This window comes from Passer domesticus, chromosome 27 (genome assembly GCF_036417665.1).
Source record: "Passer domesticus isolate bPasDom1 chromosome 27, bPasDom1.hap1, whole genome shotgun sequence".
Taxonomy (NCBI): Eukaryota; Metazoa; Chordata; class Aves; order Passeriformes; family Passeridae; genus Passer; species Passer domesticus.
The window spans coordinates 2,529,624-2,556,223 of record NC_087500.1 but is presented as its reverse complement, the minus strand read 5'-3'; the positions used below and the strand labels follow the sequence as shown (position 1 = coordinate 2,556,223).

At 56.6% G+C, this 26,600-nt stretch overlaps 7 gene segments (V, D, J or C); all 7 read right to left on the bottom strand.

Annotated features, from left to right (window-relative positions):
- Window positions 1–74: 74 nt before the first annotated feature.
- Window positions 75–1,997, bottom strand: LOC135286557 (T cell receptor alpha variable 1-1-like). The segment is given in 3 exon segments: window positions 75–135; window positions 810–1,077; window positions 1,949–1,997. Coding segments are annotated over 3 exon segments (378 nt in total).
- A 4,065-nt stretch (window positions 1,998–6,062) lies between these two features.
- LOC135286556 (T cell receptor alpha variable 4-like) lies at window positions 6,063–6,936 on the bottom strand. The segment is given in 2 exon segments: window positions 6,063–6,445; window positions 6,885–6,936. Coding segments are annotated over 2 exon segments (435 nt in total).
- A 4,946-nt stretch (window positions 6,937–11,882) lies between these two features.
- Window positions 11,883–12,972, bottom strand: LOC135286555 (T cell receptor alpha variable 4-like). The segment is given in 2 exon segments: window positions 11,883–12,397; window positions 12,918–12,972. Coding segments are annotated over 2 exon segments (570 nt in total).
- A 3,029-nt stretch (window positions 12,973–16,001) lies between these two features.
- On the bottom strand, window positions 16,002–16,984 carry LOC135286553 (T cell receptor alpha variable 4-like). The segment is given in 3 exon segments: window positions 16,002–16,029; window positions 16,103–16,439; window positions 16,933–16,984. Coding segments are annotated over 3 exon segments (417 nt in total).
- Window positions 16,985–19,105: 2,121 nt separating this feature from the next.
- LOC135286552 (T cell receptor alpha variable 26-2-like) lies at window positions 19,106–20,038 on the bottom strand. The segment is given in 2 exon segments: window positions 19,106–19,488; window positions 19,984–20,038. Coding segments are annotated over 2 exon segments (438 nt in total).
- A 918-nt stretch (window positions 20,039–20,956) lies between these two features.
- Window positions 20,957–22,601, bottom strand: LOC135286551 (T cell receptor alpha variable 4-like). The segment is given in 3 exon segments: window positions 20,957–20,982; window positions 21,664–22,092; window positions 22,550–22,601. Coding segments are annotated over 3 exon segments (507 nt in total).
- A 758-nt stretch (window positions 22,602–23,359) lies between these two features.
- Window positions 23,360–24,641, bottom strand: LOC135286550 (T cell receptor alpha variable 1-1-like). The segment is given in 2 exon segments: window positions 23,360–23,721; window positions 24,593–24,641. Coding segments are annotated over 2 exon segments (411 nt in total).
- Between the last annotated feature and the right edge of the window lie 1,959 nt (window positions 24,642–26,600).

The following is a 26,600-nucleotide window of genomic DNA, read 5'->3' as shown; positions in this document are numbered from 1 at the left end:
GCTCTGCTGCGGCCGTGCCGCCTCCTCTCCGCCGCCGCCAGCTCCGCCCCGCCACCCGCCTCAGCCCCCGCCTCTCACGCCACCAGCGCCACGAGCCACACCAGGACCTTTGCCGTGGCCAGGGACAAGGGACAGCTGTGGCCCATCGCACACAGCCGCGACACCGCATGGCAAGCACATCCACCCTGCACGCACCTGCAGCGGGCAGCTGCCGGCCCCGCTCAGCTGCACTCGGGCTCTTGGCGAGCCTGGCAAGCTGCTGCTCTGTGCTGCTCAGGGCCAGGGCACTGCTCGCTGTCCCTGGCATGCTCAGGAAATTCCCTCCCGATCAGGGACACACACGCACAGACACAGGGCCATGCTCTCCAGTGTGCAGCCACACACAAATCCGTGCTTCACGTGTGTCCATGCAAACGGGGCTGCTCCACGGGCTCACAAGGCAGGAACACGCAACCAGCCCTGGGCTCTGCTGAGGACATGTGGGGCCAAAAGCAGCAGGGCTGGAGTGCAGAAGGACAAGGTTCCAGGCAAGCACAGGGCATATTTTTCTTTACTTAGAGACTGCCCAATGTGGAAATGAGTCAAAAATAGTCCAAAATAATTTTTCAATGGAAGTGATAGAATGGATGATGTCAAAACCATGAGACCATTGTACACACATAGAGATGGAATTTCTGGTGAGCATCATGGTGAGATCAGGGTCCCTCCCCAAGCTCAGCCTTGCACTGACACATCCCCTCCCTGCCCTGGCTTGTTGCACAGCTGAGGAAGCTGCCTGCACCAGGGTGTCTCGCACAGCACAGAGGTACAAGGCGGTGTCAGAGAGCTCCACGTGCTCCAGCTGCAGGACACTGGATTTGCCCGTGGTGTTCAGGTGCGTGGTGAAACGGCCGCTGTGCCTGGGGCCAGTCCCTGCCTGATAGGAGAGCAGCCGTGGGGCTTGGCCTTTCTGCAGCTGGTACCAGAGCAAGCCGTAGAAGCCATTGCTCTGGTATTTGCAGGTGGTGTGGAAGGGGTGTCCCTGCTTGACTGTGACTGCTCCATCTTCCTGGGTGACCGTGATCTGTCCCGTGGTGCCTGCAAGACAGTCAGAGTCAGTAGCTCCACAGGGAAGGAGAGTGGGAAGCAAATCGAAGTGCATGGGAAATCCTGGTGAAGAAAGCTGCCTGCCTTGTAGCATTGTCCTGAAATATTTTGGAGAGAAGTTCAGAGCTCCTTGCTCTGCATCCTCTAAAGGGGAGCTGGGCTGCCTCCCTGCTCCTGCCTCTACTGCTTGAAGGAACAGGGAACAGCCTGTCATGGCTGAACTGTGTGTGCTGGCACCAGCAACTCTCCAGCTGCCTGAGGAGCCCAGCGTGGTGCAGCAGAAAGGCTCATCCTGCTTCCCCATCCCTCTCATCTCTGAGGGCTCCTCAATCTCTAAGCACACACAATGATGATGCTGGAAAGGGGGAGCCCTGGTTGTGTCCATCCCAGTGAAGTCTGGAAGCCGTGGCAGAGCTGTGTGAGGCTGGAGGCAGAATGGGATACCCTGTTAATGTCAGTTAGGGAGAACTTTGAGGTGCCTGGGGAGGGCTTGAGAGGAGCTGGGAAAGTTGGTTGAAATGGGAAGAATGTGGGACTGTAGAGACAGCTGAGATCTCCTGAGGTGACTGCAAAAGGATGAGAAAAGAGTGGCAGAGTGAGATGGAATAATGGAAGAGAAAAGACAGTAAAGGGCCTGTAGGTTTCTCTCTGTTCCCTTTCCATGTTCAAATTAAACAGCTCCTTCAGGAAACACTTGCAAAACCACAAACACAAGCAGATTTTTCCTTAGTCTTCTCCCTTCATTCACTGGCATTTCCCCCATGGTGCTGAGAAGGCTTTTGAGGATTTCCTGGGGGGAAGGAAGAAGAAGAAGAAAAGAAGAAGAAGAACACGGGTGCCTTGGGGAAGGGGCAACACTTACCGAGGAGCTGGCCCAGGCAGAAGGTGAGGATGAGGTTTGCGAGGTGCATGGCGAGAGCGAGCTGCGTGTTTGCTGAGTGGGGCAGAGGCAGAAAGCGCGTCCCAGCCCCGAGAGAACAGAGCTGCCGGAAACGACTCTGGGCGGCAGCAAAGGAAGCAGCGGCGGGAGCAGGCAGAGCAGTGACCTGTCCCTGCAGTGCCTGCACTGCTCCTTGTGCGTTTCTGGCTCGTCCAGCAGCAGCCCCCGAGGATCCCTCAGCCATTGGCACTGTGAGCATCCCGAGCCCCTGGGGCCTCAGTGATGGGAAGGGGCTGATCCCGCTCAGCTCGCAGTGGAGTCCTCCCCTCCTCAGCTGCAATGGCCAGCTCTGCTGCACAGCCAGGGTGGGCACCTGGGAGCTGGGGGGATTCTTCCCCACTGAGGTTTCTCACCTTCCCGAGGTGTCCTCAGCTCTGTGGTGTCACTGCTAATCTCCAAAGCCGGGTGGCTTTTGGAGAACTCCAAGTCTGGAGACTACACAGCCTCACAAACATTCCTTGGTGGGGGCTCTCTAACACTACAAGACCTTCTTAAACCTCCATTATTCTCATGTTCTTATTATCCCTTCTTTTCACTCACACACTCAGCCTGAGCCACATCACAGCAGTTTGCTAATGGGCCATCCATTAGAAGTAGGAGAGCTCTGAGCTCCCTCCTTCTCTCCCTTATCACCTACTGCCCGATTGATGTAATTGTGTGCTTTGTTCATCACTTTGATTTTCCTTGTTCTTCCCTTGGGAAAGGAAAACGGACGTGATGTGAGCCTTAGAGAAGCAGACACTCTCACCTTCCAAATGCCCTGACAGTGGCCTCTGCTGAAGTTCTACATGCAAAGGAGCTCATGAAGACGCTGAAAAGCTCCTGTCCCTAAAGGAAAAGGGGGCTTTAGAGCAAGAATCCGAGCAGTAACCTCATGTGGAGGCCTGTCTTTCTAGTGTCTGCCTCTGACACTTGCAGCGTTGCTAAACCCTTGTGTTTGCTTCTCCGGATGCGTGAGGTGTTACTGATGTGCAGGGAAAGGATGAATGCCTGTCAGGGGGAAGGTGAGGGTGGCCGGGTCCTTTGCAGATCGGAACCGCGGGAGCGCGGCGGGCGGAGCGGCAGCGCCCCCTGCTGGCCCCGCCCGGCCCCGCCCGCGGCGGTTCGTGCCCGGCCGCAGCCCCGGCTCCTCTGCCCGTGGCCCCAGCGCGCAGTAATACACGGCCGCGTCCCCGCGCCGGGGCCGCCCGAGCCACAGCGCGCTCCAACGCCCGTCCTGCGACACCCACAGCTGTCCTGCAATGGCCGGCACTTCCTTGGATCCTCTAGCAGCGAGTGCAAGGAATTCTGGAGCTCCTCCCGGGAGCTGACGGTAGAAATGGATGTAATCGCCGGTCACTCTTGTGGAGTGTGAGCAGGTGATGTTGATGCCGATGCCCTCGGTGGTCTCTAGGAATGGCTCCTGATGCACCTGGGCTCTGCTTGAAGCCACTGCCAGGGAAAGAAAATGGATAAACTTTAAATTCTGCACTGCCCCACTGCACAGATCAAATTTCGCACAAACCGTCAGGAACGTACAGAGATGGTGAGAAAACCAGTAGCGAGGAGATTTCAAGCTATGTAGATATGCAAGTGTCCATTAATCGCTTGTGGAGAGATGAATGTGTGAATGACAGGAAGAAGCATGCAATCTCTGGAGAACCGGAGTATGTGGGATAAAGTGGAGAAAAGAAAAGATGAGAAGTTAGAAAGTGAAAGGACCTGCTTTGGAAATAATAAAAATGAAAGGAACGGAATGCTTGTGCAGGGTTGGACACAGAATAAAATCAAGAAATTTATGCAGGAGTATGGGATGGAGAAGAGGGAAGGGTGAATGGGAGAAGAACTCTCGAGAAAAGATGTGTGAAGAAGCCACGAAGGACAGCAGCCGCCGGGGACCTGCGGGATCACCCCAACCCAGCCCAGACGCCTTCGGCACCCCCGCGCACCGATGATCAGCGCGGCCAGCGCCGGCAGCGCCGCGCCCCGAGCCCGCCGCATGCCGCCGCTCCGCCGGCCGAGCCTCGCTGTGCCGCTGAGCCCCGGCTCTGCTGCGGCCGTGCCGCCTCCTCGCCGCCGCCGCCAGCTCCGCCCCGGGGCTGAGCCCTGCGCCGCTGCCGCTCGGGCTCTCGCCGAGTCCTGGCGGGGAACGGAGCGGAGGCGAGCGCGGGGGCTGCGGGGCGGCGCTCGGCTCTCTGCACGTCGGCAGCGCCGGGGCCGGCCTGGGGGGCAGGGCATCGGCCTGGCATCGTGGAGCTCACCATTGACACTGCCTGCGTTTCCTTCGCTCCCATAACCTGTTCCCTCCCATCCTCCCTTTGCTGTCATGTGGGGACTCCTGAACTGTCCTTCAGGGCACCGGAAAGAAATCCACACATGCGGGTACAGGAGCTGGGCATAAAGCCTCAGCCTTTCTCTGTGTCCATGAAACCAATGTGATGCAGGTCAGGGGAGGGCAGCTGTGCACTGGAGAAACCTGTGTCTGTGTGTCCGTGTGTCCGTGTGTCCGTGTTTGTGTGTGAATGTGTGTCCATGTATGTGTGTGTGTGTCCTTGTGTCCATGTATGTATGTGAAGACTCCCAGCCATGGTGAGCCACTCCCAATATTTCAAAGAGAATTAAGCTAAAAATCCCAACTTGGGTGAAACCATCCTTGTTGGGGCTGGCAATTGGCAGCAGCAGAGTGTGATGTTTAGAGCAGTGGGAGAAGGAGGCCTCAGGGAGAAGGGACTGCATTTCAGTGCCTCTTCCCTGGACAAATCTCCTGCAGGTTGTGGCATCATTGTTCAACTGCATCCAGGATCCTTCTGAGTCTTGGCAAATGGTGCTCCGTGATGATCAGAGCAGACCAGAGGAGAGTGTCTCCACTGAGATCAACACATTTCACTGGTTGAGTAACACAATAGGACACAGACACACACGGACACATGGACACACACAGACACACTCACAGGCTCCTGAACATCGGGGGAGATTCATGCACGAATTTGTGCTCCCACATGGATTCCTTGAACACAAGCACACACTAACCAGGAACACAGGAAAGGACACAGTCAGCCATGGACGCTGCTGAGGAAATCTGGGAACAAGTGCAGCAGGGCTGGAGCCTTGTGGGGAAGGACAAGGAGTCAGGCAAGGCCCTGGTATGGTTTGTGTGACCACAGGCTGAACAGAGGGTAAGATGTCCAGACAGTCACGGCTGCTTTCTGAAGGCAATTTTAACAGGACAGGATTGGAACCAGCAGCCCAATGGTGACACACAGGGAGACAAAACCCGGTGGCCATCCGGGTGAGCTGAGGAGGGAAGTAGGGAAGGTGTATATCTAAGTGTGTGGGAATAGATCCATGCTGGGATGTGCTTTATGTGTTCCCATCTCTGCATGGAGGATATTCACATAGATGTATATGCGCAGGCTTGGGTGCAGGAGCAGGAATGGGAGTGAGTGTGAGTGTTTGCACATGAGTGGGGACATGGCAGAAGGAGAAATGTGTTTGTGCCTGGGTCTCCTTTGGAAATGTGTGTGCACACACCTCTTCATCAATGCCGAGCTATGAGTTACTGTTTGGGTGTGTGCAAGCTCCAGAGTGTGTTTGTGGTACTGTGAACTCATGTATGTGACCTAGGAGTTCTTTAAATACTTCTCCTATTCACGGTGCTGCTTTATTCCCAGAAACAATTCAGGGAGGCTCAGGGATGCGATGGAAGTGAGGAGAAGCAAAGCAGTTAAACTGAGGGCAAGCAGCCACGGAGTGTGTTGGCTTTTTCTCTGTCATTTGTCACTAGGTCCCCTTTCCTCACCGAGCAAAGAGCCAACATCTCCTGAGCCTTCCTTTGGCTGCCAATGCAATGAGATTTCAAATTCCTTTCCAGATTGATTTGACCGCTGCTGAAATGTTCCGTTCCAGCAGAATTGTTTTGTGCGCCGTGCAGGGCAGCATCCTTGTGCCCGGAGGGGTCTCTGGCAGCAGGCCAGGCCGTGTGGCGGGCCCGTGGTTGCTCCCGGTCGGGATGCCGGGGGTTGCAGGCGCGGCTCGGTGCCGGCCCCGGCGAGCGGCGTCAAGCGGGAGCGGCAGCGCCCCCTGCTGGCCCCGCCCGGCCCCGCCCGCGGCGGTTCGTGCCCGGCCGCAGCCCCGGCTCCTCTGCCCGTGGCCCCAGCGCGCAGTAATACACGGCCGCGTCCCCGCGCCGGGGCCGCCCGAGCCACAGCGCGCTCCGACGCCGATCTGCCGACACCCACACACGGCCCGCACTGTCCGGCAGCTCTTTGGAGTCCTTGTGAATGCTCACAAAGAGTTCGGGTCCTCGGCCAGGCAACTGTCGGTACCAGTAGATTGTTTGGCTGTTCTGGATTTCGGGGTGTGAGCAGGTGATGTTGATGCCGGTGCCCTCGGTGGTCTCCAGGAATGGCTCCTGCTGTACCTGGGCTCTGACCACAGCCACTGCCATGGAGAAAAGAACAATCACTTTTCTATAACAGAAAATGCCGTTGAGGGGGAGATGGTAGAGGACGACAGATCAGAGCAAACTTGGATATCTTTCCGAATTGAGTATAGAGCCATTATTTTTCTGAGAGTGCTTGGTAGAAGATAAGAATATTTGATGGATGTTTTGAAGGTAAATCAGAAAGAAATGTCCTAAACAGAGCAGCTGAGAAGGAAGGATGGATGGATGGATGGATGGATGGATGGATGGATGGATGGATGGAGATAAGGAGGAAAAAAGGAATCTGGGAAGCAACGACTACAGGGAGAGGAAAAACTATGTGGGCAGTGGAGTGAAGAGAGGAGAAAAGAAATAGGAGAGCAAGAATTCTTCAGTTGGAGTCGGTGTCAAATAACCCTCTGACCCAGATGCCCCTCCGACGCCACCCCCACACACCGATGAGCAGCGCGGCCAGCGCCGGCAGCGCCGCGCCCCGAGCCCGCCGCATGCCGCCGCTCCGCCGGCCGAGCCTCGCTGTGCCGCTGAGCCCCGGCTCTGCTGCGGCCGTGCCGCCTCCTCTCAGCCGCCGCCAGCTCCGCCCCGCCACCCGCCTCAGCCCCCGCCTCTCACGCCACCAGCGCCACGAGCCACACCAGGACCTTTGCCGTGGCCAGGGACAAGGGACAGCTGTGGCCCATCGCACACAGCAGCGACACCGCATGGCACGCACATCCACCCTGCACGCACCTGCAGCGGGCAGCTGCCGGCCCCGCTCAGCTGCACTCGGGCTCTTGGCGAGCCTGGCAAGCTGCTGCTCTGTGCTGCTCAGGGCCAGGGCACTGCTCGCTGTCCCTGGCATGCTCAGGAAATTCCCTCCGGATCAGGGACACACACGGACACACTCAGATACACAAATACTTCTGCACACCCGTGTGCTGTTCTCCACAAATTTGTGCTTCTCATGTGTCCCTGCAAACGGGGCTGCTCCAAGGGCTCACAAGGCAGGAACACACCAGGGAGCGATAGCAGCTGTTGACTTTGCTAAGGCCACACGGTGCCAGAAGCAGCTGGGCAGAAGCATTGTGTGGAAGGAAAAAGCCCCAGCCAAGCCCAGGTCAAATCTTATGCTGCGCACAAAGTGATGATGAGTCAAAATAGACCAGCACACCTTCCTGAGGGCAATAATAGCAGGTCAGGCACACCCATGGGGAGACAACCAGAACTGAACATCGGCATGAGCTGGGGAGAGAGGAACAGACAAAGCTGGGGGATGTCGTGCAGCCCAACGGGCCACGAGTGTCCCATTAAGGATGGCTGGAGCTTCTTGCTGAGAATGATAAAATCAGAGGCACCGTGGCTGACTCATCTCTCTCCTGTTGTGGATCCATGCAGCACTGCAGCTGAGTCTTCTGCCTTCTCTGTTGCCTTCCAGCCCAATATATCCTGCTGCCTTTTATCCCAACGTTCATGAGAAGCCTTCTTTTTGGAATGGGTATATCCTAAACCTGGAAATGTACAGGCAGCAGTGCAGGAAAGGAAAGCACAGCCCCCAGCATTAGGTGTGCTGGTTTGCACTCAGTTGAGCTTGTGGGCAAATTGTTCCCTCTGCAAAGGTGTCCTCTAGGCCTGTGGAAATGAAGGGCAGGTAAGAAAGGCAGCCCAAATCCTGGGGCCTTACCAATTTCTCTTGCCTATTTCTGTGGCCTACTACATGGATGAAAATACTTAGAAAATCAAGACAAAATCAAAATTTAATTAATTATCAACCAAAGCATAAGGGAGACCTCCCATTGTCTCCCAACCTTCTGAGTGGAACCCATCTTGCTTTCGAAACACCTGATGGAGCTCTGGTGTGGCTCACTCAAAACTTAGTGTCAGACTGACGCAATAGTTTCTGTCTGAGGGAATTAACTGCATGGATTTCATTAGTATTGATCCATCATGAAATCTTGTGATGATCTGGTGCTAATAAGGATTCTCTCCAAACTGGGAAAGGAAAGGGTCTCTCAGTGTCAGGTAAGAAATGTCATACAAGGAGAGTTGTGTGTAGTCAGCAGAGGCAGACAGACAGAACAATCGCCAGTCCACAGCTAGAATGAAAAATGCGTTTCCCTTCTCTCCCATACTGTGGGATCCCGGAAGCCACCTCAGAGCAGAATTGCACAAGCAGAAATGCAGGCTCAGTGAAACTCGGTGCTTGCTAAAGGATCACCATTGGCTCTTCCCACTGCTTTATCAAAGGCTCCTTCCAGCTGCAAGGTCACTTGATGAATTACTATCCTCCTCACTACTGGCCCATTTTAAACCTATTCCTCCCAACCCAATACTCAGGGACAGACACATAGCAGGGGATGGTTTTAGTGTGGGCAAGTGGGCTCAAGGTGGACATCTCCCACTCTCAGCAAACTCTGATCGCTCTTCCCCCAGCCACACTGGAGCCTTGGGAACATGAGATGCAGAAGTTGACTCTGCCAAGTCCAACACCTGCTGCTCTCCCTGCCACACACAGAGCATCTCAGTGTGCACAGGTAGCTGTGGCCTGGCGGGGTTGTTTGCTGCCCTGATTAGCTTAGCTAGACGCAGACCACACTGAGGAGAGGGGCTGAGCGCGGTCGGTAAATCCAAGCTGGAGCTGCCAGTGCGGGTGCCGGTGTTGGTGTCAGCATCAGTGCAAGCGTTGGCGTCGCTGTGGGTGCTGGAGTGGGTGTCGGTGAAGCTATCGGTCCCGGTGTCGGTCCTGGTCCCCCTGCCGGTGTCGGTTCTGGTGCCAGTCCCACTGCCGGTTCCGGTGCCGGTCCCGGTGCCGCAGCCCGGGCCGAGCGGGGCGAGGCGGCCCCGGCGGGCGGAGCGGCAGCGCCCCCTGCTGGCCCCGCCCGGCCCCGCCCGCGGCGGTTCGTGCCCGGCCGCAGCCCCGGCTCCTCTGCCCGTGGCCCCCACCGCGCAGTAATACACGGCCGCGTCCCCGCGCCGGGGCCGCCCGAGCCACAGCGCGCTCGAGCGCCGGTCTGCCGACACCGTCAGGCGCCCTTCAGGGGATCGCACCTCCTTGGACGCTTTAGCACTGTACACCACGAGTTCGGGCCCTTTGCCCGGCAGCTGACGATACCAGTGAATGAAATCGCCCATCCGGATATTGGGGTGAGAGCACTTGATTCTGATGCCGGTGCCTTCAACGGTCTCCAGGAATGGCTCCTGCTCCACTTGGGCTTTGACAGCAGCCACTGCCAGGGAGAAAAAACAAACAAACCACAACTCCTGCTTTCTATTCAGTTCTGCCTGCCAATTCCCAGAACAAAGCCCGCAGAAGCAGTCAGGAGCACAGAGGGATGAGGAGGAAAACAGTTCCCAGAGGATGCCAAGAAGATACAGAGCAATGGACGTTTTCATGAATCGTTTGTGGAGAAATGTATGACTGAATGACAGAAGGATCAGTGCAGTCACTGGAGAATGGGAGGATGTGGGAGGAAGCACAAAAAGACAGTAGGAAAATAAGCAAGGTGTATGGACCAACTTTGTGAGCTCTAAAGAAGGTATGATTGTCCAGGTTGTCGCATAGAATACATTCCAGAGATTTCTGTGGGAGTATGGGATGGAGAAAAAGGAAGGATGAACGGGAGAAGAGTTCTTGAGAAAAGTCCTGGCAAGAAGCCAGACAGGACGGCAGCCTCCGGAGACCTGCGGGATCACCCCAGCCCAGACCAGGCCCCTTCCCCGCCCCCGCGCACCGAAGATCAGCGCGGCCAGCGCCGGCAGCGCCGCGCCCCGAGCCCGCCGCATGCCGCCGCTCCGCCGGCCGAGCCTCGCTGTGCCGCTGAGCCCCGGCTCTGCTGCGGCCGTGCCGCCTCCTCTCCGCCGCCGCCAGCTCCGCCCCGGGGCTGAGCCCTGCGCCGCTGCCGCTCGGGCTCTCGCCGAGTCCTGGCGGGGAACGGAGCGGAGGCGAGCGCGGGGGCTGCGGGGCGGCGCTCGGCTCTCTGCACGTCGGCAGCGCCGGGGCCGGCCTGGGGGGCAGGGCATCGGCCTGCCATCGTGGAGCTCACCATTGACACTGCCTGCGTTTCCTTCGCTCCCATCATCTGTTCCCTCCCATCCTCCCTTTGCTGTCGTGTCGGGACTCCCGAATTGTCCTTCAGGGCACTGGAAAGAAACCCACACACACGGATAGAGGAGCTGGGCATAAAGCCTCAGCCTTTCTCTGTGTCCACGAAACCAATGTGATGCAGGTCAGGGGAGAGCAGCTGTGCACTGGCCAGGAGAGACCTGTCTGTGTGTCCATGTGTCCATGTCCCTGTGTGTATCTGTGTCCTCTCTCTGTGTGTCTGTGTGTCCATGTGTCCATGTATGTGTGTGAGCACTCTCAGCCATGGTGAGCCACTCCCAATATTTCAAACAGAATTAAGCTAAAAATCCAAACTTGGGGGAAACCATCCTTTTTGGGGCTGGCAATTGGCAGTAGCGGAGCATGAAGTTTAGAGCGGTGGGAGAAGGAGGGCTCAGGAAACAGGGACTGCATTTCAGTGCCTCTTCCCTGGGCAAATCTCCTGCACGCTGTTGCATCATTGTTCAGCTGCAAACAGCATCCTTGTGAATCTGGGCAAATGCTGCTCTGTGATGCTCAGGGCAGAGCAGCGGAGAGTGTCTCCAGTAAGATCAATACATTTCACTGGTTGAGTAAAAAACAGGGCACACAGAGGCACACGCAAAGAGACACACAAAGACACATATGCTCCTGCACATCGAGGGGGATTCGTGCATGAATTTCTGCTTCCACAGGAACTCCTGTGGACCCTGCCTGAACACAAGCGCACACAACCCAGGAGCACAGGCAAGGACACAGTCAGCCATGGACGCTGCTGAGGAAACCTGGGAACAAGTGCGGCAGGCCTGGAGTCTTGTGGGGAAGGACAAAGAGTCAGGCAAGGCCCTGGCATAGTTTGTGTAACAACAGGCTGAACACAGGGCAAGATGTCCAGAGAGGCACGACTACTTTCCTGAAGGAAATTTCAACAGGGCATGGGTGGAACCAGCAGCCCAACGGTGACACACAGGGAGGGAAAAACTCAGTGAGCATCAGGGTGAGCTGAGGAGGGAAGAAGGGAAGGTGTATGTGTAAGTGCGTGGGACTAGATTTGTATTGGAATGTGCTTTATGTGTGCACATCTCTGGATGGGAATATTCACATAGATGTGTGTGCAAAGACTTAGGTGCAGAAGCAGGAATAGGAATGTGTGTTTGCACATCAGTGGGGACATGGAACAAGGAGAAGTGTCTGTGCCTGAGTCTACTTCAGAAATATGTGTGCACAACCTCTTCATAAAGGCAGAGCTAGGAGTTACTCTTTCAGTTTGTGCAAGCTCCAGACTTTGTTAGTCGTACTGTGAAGACGAGTATGTGCAGTAGGAGTTCTTTAATTACTTTTTCTTCCACTCAGGGTGCTGCTGTATACCCAGAAAAGTGTCAGGGAGGGGATGGAAGTGAGGAGAAGCAATAGCACCTGCACTGAGGGCAGGCAGGCAGGGCGTGTGCGGGCCTTTCGGTGTCGCTGGCGGTGCCGGTGCGTGCGGGCTCGGGGCAGCGGAAGGAGCTGCGGAGCCGCGCCCCGGCAGCGCCCCCTGCTGGCCCCGCCCGGCCCCGCCCGCGGCGGTTCGTGCCCGGCCGCAGCCCCGGCTCCTCTGCCCGTGGCCCCAGCGCGCAGTAATACACGGCCGCGTCTCCGCGCCGGGGCCGCCCGAGCCACAGCGCGCTCCGACGCCGATCTGTCGACACCCACACACGGCCCGCACTGTCCGGCAGCTCTTTGGAGTCTTTGTGAACGCTCACAAAGAGTTCGGGTCCTCGGCCAGGGAACTGTCGATACCAGTAGATCAAATCGGTGGTCTGTATGTTGGAGTGTGAGCAGGTGATGTTGATGCCGGTGCTCTCGGTGGTCTCCAGGAATGGCTCCTGCTGCACCTGGGCTCTGGCCACTGACACTGCCACGGAGAAAGGAACAGTCACTTTTCTATAACAGAAAATGCCGTTCAGGCGGAGAAGGTAGAGGACGACAGATCAGAGCAAACTTGGGTATCTTTTCAGAAAACAGTATAGAGACATTATTTTTCTGACAGTGTTTGGTAGAGGATAAGAACATTTGAGAGATATTTAGAAGGTAAATCAGAAAGAAATGTCATGAAGAGAGCGGCTGAGAAAGAAGGATGGATGGAAGGATGGATGGATGGATGGATGGATGGATGGATGGATGGATGGACGGACGGATGGATGGATGGATGGATGGATGGATGGACGGATGGATGGATGGATGGATGGATGGATGGATGAAGATAAGGAGAAAAAAGGAAGCTAGGAAGCAACTACTGCATGGAGTGGAAAAAAACTATGTGGGCAGTGGAGTGAATAGAGGAGAAAAGAAATAGGAGAGCAAGAATTCTTCAGTTGGAGTCGGTGTCAAATAGCCCTCTCACCCAGATGCCCCTCCGACGCCCCCCCGCGCACCGATCATCATCAGCGCGGCCAGCGCCGGCAGCGCCGCGCCCCGAGCCCGCCGCATGCCGCCGCTCCGCCGGCCGAGCCTCGCTGTGCCGCTGAGCCCCGGCTCTGCTGCGGCCGTGCCGCCTCCTCTCCGCCGCCGCCAGCTCCGCCCCGCCACCCGCCTCAGCCCCCGCCTCTCACGCCACCAGCGCCACGAGCCACACAAGGACCTTTGCCGTGGCCAGGGACAAGGGACAGCTGTGTCCCATCGCACACAGCAGCGACACCGCATGGCAAGCACATCCACCCTGCACGCACCTGCAGCGGGCAGCTGCCGGCCCCGCTCAGCTGCACTCGGGCTCTTGGCGAGCCTGGCAAGCTGCTGCTCTGTGCTGCTCAGGGCCAGGGCACTGCTCGCTGTCCCTGGCATGCTCAGGAAATTCCCTCCGGATCAGGGACACACACGCACAGACACAGGGCCGTGCTCTCCAGTGTGCAGCCACAGACAAATCCATGCTTCACGTGTGTCCATGCAAACGGGGCTGCTCCACGGGCTCACAAGGCAGGAACACACAACCAGCGCTGGGATCTGCTAAGGACATGTGGGGCCAAAAGCAGCAGAGCTGGAGTGCAGAAGGACAAGGTCCCAGGCAAGCACAGGGGATATTTTCTTTACTTAGAGACTGCAGAATGTGGAAATGAGTCAAAATACTCCAAAATAATTTTTCAATGGAAGTGATAGAATGGATGATGTCAAAACCATCTGACCATTGTACACACATAGAGGTGGAATTTCTGCTGAGCATCGTGGTGAGATCAGGGTCCCTGCCCAAGCTCAGCCTTGCACTGACACATGCCCTCCCTGCCCTGGCTTGTTGCACAGCTGAGGAAGCTGCCTGCACCAGGGTGTCTTGCACAGCACAGAGGTACAAGGCAGTGTCAGAGAGCTCCACGTGCTCCAGCTGCAGGACACTGGCTTTGCCCGTGGTGTTCAGGTGCGTGGTGAAACGGCCGCTGTGCCTGGGGCCAGTCCCTGCCTGATAGGAGAGCAGCCGTGGGGCTTGGCCTTTCTGCAGCTGGTACCAGAGCAAGCCATTGAAATAACTGCTCTGGTATTTGCAGGTGGTGTGGAAGGGGTGTCCCTGCTTGACTGTGACTGCGCCATCTTCCTGGGTGACTGTGATCTGCCCCGTGGTGCCTGCAAGAAATTCAGAGTCATTAGCTCCACAGGGAAGGAGAGTGGGAAGGAAATCAAAGTGCATGGAAAATCCTGGTGAAGAAAGCTGCCTGCCTTGCAGCAGAGTCCTGAAAGATTTTGGGCAGGAGTTCGGAGCTCTATGCTCTGCGTCATCCAAAGGTGAGCTGGGATAGGGAACAGCCTGTCATGCTTGTGCTGTGTGTGCTGGCACCAGCAACTCTCCAGCTGCCTGAGGAGCCCAGGGAGGTGCAGCAGAAAGGCTCATCCTGCTTCCCCATCCCTCTCACCTCTGAGGGCTCCTCAGACTCTAAGCACACACAATGATGATCCTGGAAAGGGGGAGCCCTGGTTGTGTCCATCCCAGTGAACTCTGGAAGCCGTGGCAGAGCTGTGTGAGGCTGGAGGCAGAATGGGACACCCTGTTAATGTCAGTGAAGAGAGAACTTTGAGGTGTCTGGGGAGGGCTTGAGAGGACCTGGGAATGTTGGTTGAAATGGGAAGAATGTGGGACTGTAGAGACAGCTGAGATCTCCTGAGGTGACTGCAGGAGGATGAGAAGAGGCAGCGGCAGAGGTAGATGGATTGAAGGCAAGAGAAAAGACAGAAAAAGGCCTGAGGTTTCTCTCTGTTCCCTTTCCCTTTCCAAATCGAATAGCTCCTTCAGGAAACACTTGCAAAAACACAACGAGAAACAGATTATTCTTTGTCTTTTCCCTTTATATAGTGCCATTTTCCCCCATGGTGCTGATAAGGCTTTTGAGGATTTGCTGAGGGGAAGGAAGAAGAAGAAGAGAAGAAGAAGAAGAACAGGGTTGCTTTGGGCAAGAGGCAAGACTTACCGAGGAGCTGGCCCAGGCAGACGGTGAGGATGAGGTTTGCGAGGTGCATGGCGAGAGCAAGCTGCGTGTTTGCTGAGTGGGGCAGAGGCAGAAAGCGCGTCCCAGCCCCGAGAGAACAGAGCTGCCGGAAACGACTCTGGGCGGCAGCAAAGGAAGCAGCGGCGGGAGCAGGCAGAGCAGTGACCTGTCCCTGCAGTGCCTGCAATGCTCCTTGTGCGTTTCTGGCTCCTGCAGCAGCAGCCCCCGAGGCTCCCTCAGCCATTGGCACTGTGAGCATCCCGTGCCCCTGGGGCCTCAGTGATGGGAAGGGGCTGATCCCGCTCAGCTCGCAGTGGAGTCCTCACCTCCGCAGCTGCAATGGCCAGCTCTGCTGCACACCCAGGGTGGGCATCTGGGAGCTCAGGGGCTCCTTCCCCTCTGAGGTTTCTCACCTTCCCGAGGTGTCCTCATCTCTGTGGGGTCACTGCTTATCTCCAAATCCGGATGGCTTTGGAAAGCTCCAAGGCTGGAGACTGCACAGTCTCACAAGCATTCCTTGGTGGGTGCTCCCTAACTCTACAAGACCTTCTTAAACCTCCATTATCCTCTTGTTCCTCTCGTCACTTCTTGTTGCTGACACAGTTCAGCCTGAGGCAATTCACAGCAGTTTGCTAATGGGCCATTCATTAGAAGTAGGAGAGCTCTGAGCTCCCTCCTTCTCTCTCTTATCACCTACTGCCAGATTGGTGTCATTGTGTGCTTTGTTCATCACTTTGCTTTTCCTTGTTCTTCCATTGGGAAAGGAAAACGGACGTGATGTGAGCCTTAGAGAAGCAGACACTCTCACCTTTCCATTGCCCTGACTGTGGCCTCTGCTGAAGTTCCACATGCAAAGGAGCTCATGAAGACGCTGAAAAGCTCCTGTCCCTAAAGGAAAAGGGGGCTTTAGAGCAAGACTCCGGGGAGTGACTTCATGTGGAGCCCAGTCTTTCAAGTGTCTCCCTCTGACAGTTGCAGCGTTGCTAAACCCTTGTGTTTGCTTTTCAGGACGCGTGAGGTGTTACTGGTGTGCAGGGAAAGGATGAATGCCTGTCAGGGAGAAGGTGAGGGTGGCCGGGTCCTTTGCAGATCGGAACCGCGGGAGCGCGGCGGGCGGAGCGGCAGCGCCCCCTGCTGGCCCCGCCCGGCCCCGCCCGCGGCGGTTCGTGCCCGGCCGCAGCCCCGGCTCCTCTGCCCGTGGCCCCAGCGCGCAGTAATACACGGCCGCGTCCCCGCGCCGGGGCCGCCCGAGCCACAGCGCGCTCCGACGCTGATCTGCCGACACCCACAGCTGTCCTGCAATGGCCGGCACAGCTTTGGAACTTGTATAAGCAACTGCGAGGAATTCGGGCCTTTGTCCCGGCAGCTGACGGTAGAAATGGATGTAATCGTTGCTCCTTTTAGTGGGATGCGAGCAGGTGATGTTGATGCCGATGCCCTCGGTGGTCTCCAGGAATGGCTCCTGCTGCACCTGGGCTCTGCTTGAAGCCACTGCCAGGGAAAGAAAACGGATAAACTTTAAATTCTGCACTGCCCCACTGGACGTAATTATTCCCGCCGAAACAGTCAGGAATGTATAGAGATTATGAGAAAAAACAATACTGAGTTGATTTCAGGATAAGCAGGAATGGAAGTGTCCTTTACTACTTTGTGGAGACATGAATGTGTGAACGACAGGAAGAAAAGTGCAGTCTCTTTAGAATGGAAGGATGTAGGAGAAAGCACAAAAAGAAAAGAAGAAAAGTACCAGGGGCTAAGGACTGACTTTTTAAGCCATTAAGAGGTAGAGGAATGGAATACTTGTGCAGGGTTGGACACAAAATAGAATGAGAATATTTCTGCGGGAGTATGGGATGGAGAAGAGGGAGGGATTAATGGGAGAAGAACTCTCGAGAAAAGGTCTGGGAAGAAGCCAGGCAGGACGGCAGCCTCCGGGGACCTGTGGGATCATCCCAGCCCAGGCGCCTTCGGCACCCCCGCGCACCGATGATCAGCGCGGCCAGCGCCGGCAGCGCCGCGCCCCGAGCCCGCCGCATGCCGCCGCTCCGCCGGCCGAGCCTCGCTGTGCCGCTGAGCCCCGGCTCTGCTGCGGCCGTGCCGCCTCCTCTCCGCCGCCGCCAGCTCCGCCCCGGGGCTGAGCCCTGCGCCGCTGCCGCTCGGGCTCTCGCCGAGTCCTGGCGGGGAACGGAGCGGAGGCGAGCGCGGGGGCTGCGGGGCGGCGCTCGGCTCTCTGCACGTCGGCAGCGCCGGGGCCGGCCTGGGGGGCAGGGCATCGGCCTGGCATCGTGGAGCTCACCATTGACACTGCCTGCCTTTCCTTCGCTCCCATCATCTGTTCCCTCCCATCCTCCCTTTGCTGTCATGTGGGGACTCCCGAATTGTCCTTCAGGGCACTAGAAAGAAACCCACTCACACGGGTAGACGAGCTGGGCATAAAGCCTCAGCCTTTCTCTGTGTCCATGAAACCAATGTGATGCAGGTCAGGGGAGAGCAGCTGTGCACTGGCCTGGAAAGACCTGTCTGTGTGTCTCTGTGTCCGTGTGTCTGTCTGTCAGTCTGCGTGACCATGTATCTATGTATTCGTGTGTCTATGTGTCTGTGCCTGTGTGTCTGTGTCTCCATGTATCTGTGAATCCCTATGTCCATGTATCTGTATGTCCGGGTGTGTGTGAGCACTGACAGCAATGCTGAGCCACTGCCAACATTTCAAACAGAATTAAGCTTTATATCCCAAACTTGGGTGAAACCATCCTTGTTTGGGCTTGCAGTTGGCTGTAGCAGATTGTGATGTTTAGAGGAGCTGGAAAAGGAGGGCTCAGGAAGCAGGGACTGCACTTCAGCGCCTCTTCTCTGAAGACAAATATCCAGCAAGCTGCTGCATCACCATTCATCCGTACAAGGGCTCCTTCTGAGTCTGGGCAAATGCAGCTCTGTGAAGCTCAGGGCAGAGCAGTGGAGAGCGTCTCCAGGGAGATCAACGCATTTAACTTGCTGAGTGACACAATAGGACACACACACGGACACACAGACACACATGGACACACAGACACACACACACATAAGGGCTCTGCATATCGGGGTGGATTCATGCAGGATTTTGTGCTCCCACATGGATTCCTGTGGACCCTGCCTGAACACAAATGCACAAAAACCAGGAACACGGACAAGATCATAATCAGCCATGGACGCTGCTGAGGAAACCTGGGAAGAAGTGCAGCAGGGCTGGAGCCTTGTGAAGAAGGACAAGGAGTCAGGCAAGGCCCTGGCATAGTTTGTGTGACCACAGGCTGAACAGAGCTAAGCACAAAGGCTCTCCTGAAGGTAATCTCAACAGGACAGGGTCAGACCCAGCAGCCCAATGGTGACACAAAGAGAGGCAAAACCCTGTGACCATCCGGATGAGCTGAGGAGGGAAGAAGGGTGTGTAGGTAAGAGTATGGGAATAGATCCCTGTTGGGATATGCTTCACGTCTGCACACGCCTGAATGGGAATATTCACATAGATATGTATGAACAGCTTGAGTGCAGGAGCAGGAATAGGAATGGGTGTGTGCGTTTGCACATCAGTGGGGACATGGCAGAAGGAGAAGTGTCTGTGCCTAGGTCTCCTTTGGAAATGTGTGTGCACACACCTCTTCATCAGTGCAGAGATATGAGTTACTTTTTGGCTGTATACAAGCCCCAGAGTGTGTTTGTGATACCATGAAGTCGTGTATGTGTAGTAGGAGTTCTTTAATTACTTCCCCTTCTCAGGGTGCTGCTTTATTCCCAGAAAGGCGTCAGGGAGGCTCAGGGATGTGATGGAAGTGAGGAGAAGCAAAGCCGCTACACTGAGGGCAGGCAGGCAGGGCGTGTGTCGGCCTTTCCGTGTCATTTGTCACTAGGTCCCGTTTCCTCACCGAGCAATGAGCAAACATTTCCTGAGCCTTCCTATGGCTGCCAACGCAATGGGATCTGAAATTCCATTCCAGATTGCTTTGACCTCTGCTGAAATGTTCCGTTCCAGCAGAATTGTTTTGTGCGCCGTGCAGGGCAGCATCCTTGTGCCCGGAGGGGTCTCTGGCAGCAGGCCAGGCCGTATGGCGGGCCCGTGGTTGCTCCCGGTCGGGATGCCGGGGGTTGCAGGCGCGGCTCGGTGCCGGCCCCGGCGAGCGGCGTCAAGCGGGAGCGGCAGCGCCCCCTGCTGGCCCCGCCCGGCCCCGCCCGCGGCGGTTCGTGCCCGGCCGCAGCCCCGGCTCCTCTGCCCGTGGCCCCAGCGCGCAGTAATACACGGCCGCGTCCCCGCGCCGGGGCCGCCCGAGCCACAGCGCGCTCGAACGCCCGTCCTGCGACACCGTCAACTTTCCTGCAATGGCCGGCACTTCCTTGGAGCCTCTAGCTGTGAGGGCGAGGAATTCGGGGCCTTTGCCAGGCAGATGACGGTAGAAGTGGATGTATTCACCGAGCACTTTTTTGGGGTGTGAGCAGGTGATGTTGATGCCGTCGCCTTCTGTGGTCTCCAGGAATGGCTCCTGCTGTACCTGGGCTCTTCCTGTAGCCACTGCCAGGGAAAGAAAATGGATAAACTTTAAATTCTGCACTGCCCCACTGCCCAGTATGAATCCCGCAGAGGTAGTCAGGAACGTACAGAGATGATGAGAAAACCAGTACCGAGGGGATTTCAAGATAAGCAGGAAAGGAAGAGTCCATTAGGAATTTGTGGAGAGATGAATGCGTGAATGTCAGGAAGAATCATGCAGTCACTGGAGAATGGGAAGATATGGGAGCAAGCACAAAAAATAAAGAAGAAAAATTTAAAAAGGGTAAGGACAGACTTCGTAACAAATGAAGAAGGACAGGAATGGAATTCTTGTGCTAGGATGGGCATTTAATAGAATCGTATTTCTGTGGGAGTCTTGCACGAAGGAGAGGGAGCGATGAGCAGACAGCTCCTGGGAAGAGGTCTGAGAAGAAGCCAGGCAGGACGGCAGCCTCCGGGGACCTGCGGGATCACCCCAGTCCAGAATGCGGCCTCTTCGGCGCCAACGCAACTCACCGATCATCATCAGCGCGGCCAGCGCTGGCAGCGCCGCGCCCCGAGCCCGCCGCATGCCGCCGCTCCGCCGGCCGAGCCTCGCTGTGCCGCTGAGCCCCGGCTCTGCTGCGGCCGTGCCGCCTCCTCTCCGCCGCCGCCAGCTCCGCCCCGGGGCTGAGCCCTGCGCCGCTGCCGCTCGGGCTCTCGCCGAGTCCTGGCGGGGAACGGAGCGGAGGCGAGCGCGGGGGCTGCGGGGCGGCGCTCGGCTCTCTGCACGTCGGCAGCGCCGGGGCCGGCCTGGGGGGCAGGGCATCGGCCTGGCATCGTGGAGCTCACCATTGACACTGCCTGCGTTTCCTTCGCTCCCATCATCTGTTCCCTCCCATCCTCCCTTTGCTGTCATGTGGGGACTCCCGAATTGTTCTTCAGGGCACTGGAAAGAAATCCACACACACGGATAGAGGAGCTGGGCATAAAGCCTCAGCCTTTCTCTGTGTCCACGAAACCAATGTGATGCAGATCAGGGGAGGGCAGCAGTGCACTGGCCTGGAGACACCTGTCTGTATGTCTGTGTTACCATGTGTCCGTGTGTCTGTGTTCAGAGCAGTGGGAGAAGGAGGGCTCAGGAAACAGAGACTGCATTTGAGTGTCTCTGCCCTGGACAAATCTCCTGCATGCTGCTACATCATTGTCCTGCTACACCCGGGCTTCTCGTGTGTCAGGGCAAATGCTGCTCTGTGATGCTCATGGCAGAGCAGTGGAGAGCATCTCTGGTGAGATCAACACATTTCACTTATTGAGAAACAGAATAGGATGCAGACACACATGGACACATACAGACACACCCACACAGACATACACACATGCAGAGGCTTCTGCATATTGGGGGGGATTCATGCAGGATTTTGTGCTCCCACATGGATTCCTGTGGACCCTGCCTGAACACAAGCATACACAAACCAGGAGAACAGGCAAGGAGAACAGGAGAACACAATCAGCCATGGACGCTGCTGAGGAAACCTGGGAACAAGTGCAGCAGGGCTGGAGTCTTGTGGGGAAAGACAAAGAGTCAGGCAAGGTCCTGGCATAGTTTGTGTACTGACAGCCTGAACAGAGGGTAAGATGTCCATCGAGGCACAAAGGCTTTCCTGAAGGCAGTTTTAACATGACAGGGTTGGAACCAGCAGCCCAATGGTGACACATGGGGAGGCAAAACCCGGTGAACACCAGGGTGAGCTCAGGAGGGAAGAAGGGAGGGACTGTGTGGGAATAGATTTCCATTGGGATGTGTTTTATGTGTGCACATCTCTAGACAAGAGTGTTCACGTAGATGTGTGTTCATATACTTTGGTGTAGGAGCAGGAACAGGCGTGAGTGTGTCTCTTTGCACACCAGTGGGGACCTGGCAGAAGAAGTGTTGGTGACTGGGTCTCCTTCGGAAAAGTGTGTGCACACACCTCTTCATCAATGCAGAGCTATTCAATGCAGTTATTCTTTGGCTGTGGGCAAGCTCCTGAGTGTGTTCGTGGTACTGTGGACTCCTGCATATGCAGTAGGAGTATTTTAATTACTTTTTTTTTCTACTGAGGGTGCTGCTGTATTCCCAGAAAGGTGTCAGGGAGGGGACGGAAGTGAGGAGAAGCAATAGCAGTAGCACTGAGGGCAGGCAGGCAGGGAGTGTGCGGGCCTTTTCCCTGTCACTGGCGGTGCCGGTGCGTGCGGGCTCGGGGCAGCGGAAGGAGCTGCGGAGCCGCGCCCCGGCAGCGCCCCCTGCTGGCCCCGCCCGGCCCCGCCCGCGGCGGTTCGTGCCCGGCCGCAGCCCCGGCTCCTCTGCCCGTGGCCCCAGCGCGCAGTAATACACGGCCGCGTCCCCGCGCCGGGGCCGCCCGAGCCACAGCGCGCTCGAGCGCCGGTCTGCCGACACCCACACACGGCCCGCACTGTCCGGCAGCTCTTTGGACTCTTTCATTATGACTGTGAGGATTTCGGGTTCTCGGCCAGGGAGCTGACGGTACCACTGGATCCAATCGCTGGTCTGGATTTTGGGATGTGAGCAGGTGATGTTGATGCCGGCGCCCTCGGTGGTCTCTAGGAATGGCTCCTGCTGTACCTGGGCTCTGACCATAGCCACTGCCACGGAGAAAAGAACTATCACTTTTCCGACCCAACCCTGTTAAAAAAATCCCTTTCAGTCAGAGATGGGCGAGGATGAGAGTAGCTCAAACTGGGATGTGTTCTGATAATAAACTATAAAGAGATTATTTCTCCAAGAGGGTTTCGCTGATGACAAGAACCAAGGACAGATGTTATGAAAGACAATTGAAATTTTTAAGGGGAGAAAGGAATGAGGAAATTAGATTTGCCTGGATGGATGGATGGATGGATGGATGGATGGATGGAAAAATGGCGGTAACGGAGTCAAATTCTCTGGGAAGGATTTCACTGAGGCAAAACACACCCTATGACGGCAGAGGAGACAGAGAGCGAACAAGAATTGAGCAGAAGGAGGGTAAGAGATGAATCATAGGGCGAGCGGGGTCTCACACAGCCACACAAGCTCCCCTACTGCTGCCTTCCCCCGGCTCACCGATGATCAGCGCGGCCAGCGCCGGCAGCGCCGCGCCCCGAGCCCGCCGCATGCCGCCGCTCCGCCGGCCGAGCCTCGCTGTGCCGCTGAGCCCCGGCTCTGCTGCGGCCGTGCCGCCTCCTCTCCGCCGCCGCCAGCTCCGCCCCGCCACCCGCCTCAGCCCCCGCCTCTCACGCCACCAGCGCCACGAGCCACACAAGGACCTTTGCCGTGGCCAGGGACAAGGGACAGCTGTGGCCCATCGCACACAGCCGCGACACCGCATGGCAAGCACATCCACCCTGCACGCACCTGCAGCGGGCAGCTGCCGGCCCCGCTCAGCTGCGCTCGGGCTCTTGGCGAGCCTGGCAAGCTGCTGCTCTGTGCTGCTCAGGGCCAGGGCACTGCTCGCTGTCCCTGGCATGCTCAGGAAATTCCCTCCCGATCAGGGACACACACGGACAGACACAGGGCCGTGCTCTCCAGTGTGCAGCCACAGACAAATCCGTGCTTCACGTGTGTCCATGCAAACGGGGCTGCTCCAAGGGCTCACAAGGCAGGAACACACAACCAGCCCTGGGCTCTGCTGAGGACATGTGGGGCCCAAAGCAGCAGGGCTGGAGTGCAGAAGGACAAGGTTCCAGGCAAGCACAGGGCATATTTTTCTTTACTTAGAGACTGCCCAATGTGGAAATGAGTCAAAAATAGTCCAAAATAATTTTTCAATGGAAGTGATAGAATGGGTGATGCCAAAACCATGAGACCATTGTACACACATAGAGATGGAATTTCTGGTGAGCATCGTGGTGAGATCAGGGTCCCTGCCCAAGCTCAGCCTTGCACTGACACATCCCCTCCCTGCCCGGGTTGTTGCACAGCTGAGGAAGCTGCCTGCACCAGGGTGTCTCGCACAGCACAGAGGTACAAGGCAGTGTCAGAGAGCTCCACGTGCTCCAGCTGCAGGACACTGGATTTGCCCGTGGTGTTCAGGTGCGTGGTGAAACGGCCGCTGTGCCTGGGGCCAGTCCCTGCCTGATAGGAGAGCAGCCGTGGGGCTTGGCCTTTCTGCAGCTGGTACCAGAGCAAGCCGGAGAAGCCATTGCTCTGGTATTTGCAGGTGGTGTGGAAGGGGTGTCCCTGCTTGACTGTGACTGCTCCATCTTCCTGGGTGACTGTGATCTGCGCCGTGGTGCCTGCAAGAAAGTCAGAGTCAGTAGCTCCACAGGGAAGGACAGTGGGAAGCAAATGGAAGTGCATGGAAAATCCTGGTGAAGGCAGCTCCCTGCCTTGTAGCATTGTCCTGAAAGATTTTGGGCAGGAGTTCAGAGCTCCTTGCTCTGCATCCTCTAAAGGGGAGCTGGGCTGCCTTCCTGCTCCTGCCCTACTGCTTGAAGGAACAAGGAACAGCCTGTCATGGCTGAACTGTGTGTGCTGGCACCAGCAACTCTCCAACTGCCTGAGGAGCCCAGGGAGGTGCAGCAGAAAGGCTCATCTTGCTTCCCCATCCCTCTCACCTCTGAGGGCTCCTCAGTCTCTAAGCACACACAATGATGATGCTGGAAAGGGGGAGCCCTGGTTGTGTCCATCCCAGTGAACTCTGGAAGCCGTGGCAGAGCTGTGTGAGGCTGGAGGCAGAATGGGACACCCTGTTAATGTCAGTGAAGGGAGAACTTTGAGGTGCCTGGGGAGGGCTTGAGAGGAGCTGGGAATGTTGGTTGAAATGGGAAGAATGTGGGACTGTAGAGACAGCTGAGATCTCCTGAGGTGACTGCAAAAGGATAAGAAGAGAGAGGTAGAGGGAGATGGATTGAAGGCGAGAGAAGAGACAGAAAAAGGCCTGAGGTTTCTCTCTCTTCCCTTTCCATGTACAAGTTAAATAGCTCCTTCAGGAAACACTTGCAAAACCACAAACACAAGCAGATTTTTCCTTAGTCTTCTCCCTTCATTCACTGGCATTTCCCCCATGGTGCTGAGAAGGCTTTTGAGGATTTCCTGGGGGGAAGGAAGAAGAAGAAGAAAAGAAGAAGAAGAACAGGGGTGCCTTGGGGAAGGGGCAAGACTTACCGAGGAGCTGGCCCAGGCAGAAGGTGAGGATGAGGTTTGCGAGGTGCATGGCGAGAGCGAGCTGCGTGTTTGCTGAGTGGGGCAGAGGCAGAAAGCGCGTCCCAGCCCCGAGAGAACAGAGCTGCCGGAAACGACTCTGGGCGGCAGCAAAGGAAGCAGCGGCGGGAGCAGGCAGAGCAGTGACCTGTCCCTGCAGTGCCTGCACTGCTCCTTGTGCGTTTCTGGCTCGTCCAGCAGCAGCCCCCGAGGATCCCTCAGCCATTGGCACTGTGAGCATCCCGAGCCCCTGGGGCCTCAGTGATGGGAAGGGGCTGATCCCGCTCAGCTCGCAGTGGAGTCCTCACCTCCTCAGCTGCAATGGCCAGCTCTGCTGCACACCCAGGGTGGGCACCTGGGAGCTGGGGGGATTCTTCCCCACTGAGGTTTCTCACCTTCCCGAGGTGTCCTCAGCTCTGTGGTGTCACTGCTAATCTCCAAAGCCGGGTGGCTTTTGGAGAACTCCAAGGCTGGAGACTGCACAGCCTCACAAACATTCCTTGGTGGGGGCTCTCTAACACTACAAGACCTTCTTAAACCTCCATTATTCTCATGTTCTTATTATCCCTTCTTTTCACTCACACACTCAGCCTGAGCCACATCACAGCAGTTTGCTAATGGGCCATCCATTAGAAGTAGGAGAGCTCTGAGCTCCCTCCTTCTCTCTCTTATCACCTACTGCCCGATTGATGTCATTGTGTGCTTTGTTCATCACTTTGCTTTTCCTTGTTCTTCCCTTGGGAAAGGAAAACGGACCTGATGTGAGCCTTAGAGAAGCAGACACTCTCACCTTCCAAATGCCCTGACTGTGGCCTCTGCTGAAGTTCTACATGCAAAGGAGCTCATGAAGACGCTGAAAAGCTCCTGTCCCTAAAGGAAAAGGGGGCTTTAGAGCAAGAATCCGAGCAGTAACCTCATGTGGAGCCCAGTCTTTCTAGTGTCTCCCTCTGACACTTGCAGCGTTGCTAAACCCTTGTGTTTGCTTTTCAGGACGCGTGAGGTGTTACTGGTGTGCAGGGAAAGGATGAATGCCTGTCAGGGGGAAGGTGAGGGTGGCCGGGTCCTTTGCAGATCGGAACCGCGGGAGCGCGGCGGGCGGAGCGGCAGCGCCCCCTGCTGGCCCCGCCCGGCCCCGCCCGCGGCGGTTCGTGCCCGGCCGCAGCCCCGGCTCCTCTGCCCGTGGCCCCAGCGCGCAGTAATACACGGCCGCGTCCCCGCGCCGGGGCCGCCCGAGCCACAGCGCGCTCCAACGCCCGTCCTGCGACACCCACAGCTGTCCTGCAATGGCCGGCACTTCCTTGGATCCTCTAGCAGCGAGTGCAAGGAATTCTGGAGCTCCTCCCGGCAGCTGACGGTAGAAATGGATGTAATCGCCGGTCACTCTTGTGGAGTGTGAGCAGGTGATGTTGATGCCGATGCCCTCGGTGGTCTCTAGGAATGGCTCCTGATGCACCTGGGCTCTGCTTGAAGCCACTGCCAGGGAAAGAAAATGGATAAACTTTAAATTCTGCACTGCCCCACTGCACAGATCAAATTTCGCACAAACCGTCAGGAACGTACAGAGATGGTGAGAAAACCAGTACCGAGGAGATTTCAAGCTATGTAGATATGCAAGTGTCCATTAATCGCTTGTGGAGAGATGAATGTGTGAATGACAGGAAGAAGCATGCAATCTCTGGAGAACCGGAGTATGTGGGATAAAGTGGAGAAAAGAAAAGATGAGAAGTTAGAAAGTGAAAGGACCTGCTTTGCAAATAATAAAAATGAAAGGAACGGAATGCTTGTGCAGGGTTGGACACAGAATAAAATCAAGAAATTTATGCAGGAGTATGGGATGGAGAAGAGGGAAGGGTGAATGGGAGAAGAACTCTCGAGAAAAGATGTGTGAAGAAGCCACGAAGGACAGCAGCCGCCGGGGACCTGCGGGATCACCCCAACCCAGCCCAGACGCCTTCGGCACCCCCGCGCACCG